Source organism: Antrostomus carolinensis, unplaced genomic scaffold, assembly GCF_000700745.2.
Source record: "Antrostomus carolinensis isolate BGI_N321 unplaced genomic scaffold, ASM70074v2 scaffold11326, whole genome shotgun sequence".
Lineage (NCBI taxonomy): Eukaryota > Metazoa > Chordata > Aves > Caprimulgiformes > Caprimulgidae > Antrostomus > Antrostomus carolinensis.
This window is the reverse complement of record NW_010322526.1, coordinates 18,630-20,852: the sequence shown is the minus strand read 5'-3', so window position 1 is coordinate 20,852 and position 2,223 is coordinate 18,630. Positions and strand designations below refer to the sequence as shown.

General features: G+C 38.7%; 1 protein-coding gene across 1 annotated transcript in view; it reads left to right on the top strand.

Moving 5' to 3' along the window:
• POLR1F (RNA polymerase I subunit F) overlaps positions 1 to 1,680 on the top strand; it is a gene marked incomplete at its 5' end in the record, with an annotated part of 3,040 nt that extends 1,360 nt beyond the window's left edge. The window contains 2 exons of the mRNA XM_010170264.1: positions 513 to 721; positions 1,290 to 1,680. Of these exons, the coding sequence (XP_010168566.1) occupies positions 513 to 721; positions 1,290 to 1,680 (600 nt within the window). The remainder of the gene's footprint in view (positions 1 to 512; positions 722 to 1,289) is intronic.
• Between the last annotated feature and the right edge of the window lie 543 nt (positions 1,681 to 2,223).

Here is a 2,223-nt window from a genome sequence, read left to right as displayed (position 1 = left end):
GCCCCGGCCTGGGCCAGCTAACGATCCCGGAGCCGAGACGGTCCCGAACCGAAACCCCGGAAGAGTGAGCCCGAGCGATCCCCGAGAGAAGTGCTCTGTCTTCCGGTCACCCCTGGTTAATATACTGGCATGACGTGATATGATATGGAATATCTCATTGGCACAACCAGATGCCAGTTTTGGGTTTTGCTCCTCACTGCGCTTCCCCCCTCCCAGTCCTAATGCAGCTGTGAAGCAAACACTGTGGCCTTGAGCTACAGCAGTAACTAAAAACATTGGTACTTTATCAGCGTTCTTCTTGTGATAAGTCTGAACTGAAACACTGAAAGTAAAATACTACTCTTCTAATTACTAAAAAGAAAGAAAATTAACTCTACCCTAGCAAAACCAGGACACTTGTGCATATGAAGTCTTGTCAAAAAGTGGCCATATAGGAAACTAAATGTGTATCGTGTGTGTTTAAAGTGATGATCTTTACTATAGCTTCATATGACATTCTTTTTCTTTTTTAGGGTATAATTAATAAAGTGGCCCCTAGTCACATTGGCTGCCTGATACATGGATGCTTCAATGCTTCTATCCCTAAACCTGAACAAATGTCAGTTGTACAGTGGCAAGAGCTGGGGTTCAAAATAGGGGATGAACTGAAATTTCAAGTATTGCACTTGGATTCTGATGCAGCTGGAGTGTTCTTCATTCGAGGAGGACTCACTAAAAGCAGGTATTCTGCTGCACTAGAGTATATTTGTAATTGTTTGTTTGTTACAAGCTAAATTATCTGAATTAACATCTTAAAAGTACAATTATTTTTTTTTAACTTTTAAAAATCTTCGTGTACTGACCTGTGAACTGTTGATTGTATAAATGGTACATATTCAAAACAGGTCATTGTCTGTGCATGTTTGCAAATAATGTAAAAAAAAAAAAAAGCGTTTACTGTACAGTGTTTAATTATGAATTAGCAGATGAAGGAGTAGGAGAAAAGAGAAAATATTGAAATGCTATGTACAGCATTTTAGTGAAGAAATTGAGTCTAAGGTTTGAAAGAGAATGTTGATTCTGTGGTAAGAAGGAAGCTAGTCAGGGAATAGAAATTAAGCTAAAAGGATTAAACCGGCTTTATAATTTTCTGTAACTAGAGTATTATGTTCTCTGTTTGTTGCATTTAGCAAATGCTTATCTTTTATCTACTTTGTGTAAATACTGTGTTTTAGCAAATTTTGACATTTCGCTGTGTGAAGTGCCCTTAGATATTTCTATTTCAGCTTATTTTGTATATTTCTTTACAGCATGCGTCCCAAACAATCTGAGACTGTCACTGGCAGTACAAATGGAGGTGAAACTCAAGAGTTTGACCACCAGGAAAATGGCTTGAATTACTCTGGAGGAAATAATGTCACAGAGGAGTCTCTATGTGAGACGGAGAACACTGTGAGGGAAAATGCAGAAGAGCCAAGTGTTGATGCTGTGAATGGAATATGTGATGATAAAAACAAGAAGAAAAAAAAGAAAAAACATAAGCAAGAACCAGCACACACATTGCCTACCAGTGACTCTAGTGGTTACCAAAGTGACCATAAAAAGTTAAAGAAAAAGAAAAGAAAGCATTGTAATGAAGCTGAAGAAATTGAATTATCTCAGCTGTCACAAGAACCCAAAGCTAAAAAGAAAAGGGACTAAAGTCTGAAGTGCCTTTGCTGATAAGATTTCAGACATTTTTTGTAATCTTCCAATAAAATCCTATTTTGAAAATGTACCTATGTATTTCTTTACTAAAGAGTCTGCTCTGCTAGGTGGGATGATGTTTGTGTGCATATGTGCACCAGCAGCTTTGAAGGCAAGGAGCTTTTGAAGAAGTGATGGAAGAAATGGGATAGAGTCAATGTCTGCCTGTTTTATTTACTGGAAAATAAGGCACAAAAGAACAGTGGAATGTAGTTACAGGGACGCAGACATCACCCCTGTGTCTGCTTCCTGGTGAGAAGCAGTTACGGTCTTTGCTACTCTAATTCCATCCTTGCTGCTGTGCAGTGTCTTGGTTTGGTAAGAGTAGATTAGGATTACCTTTGGGATTGTGGGAAATACACCTGAATTCCCAAGGACTACAAAGAGGTTTTTTTATCATGGTAAGGGGCCATGAATGCCTGTGAATTATACTCTGCAGCCTAACTTACAGGTTAAGCAAGCTCTTGAGTGTCTTGGATCTTTCAAAACGCCTTTGGT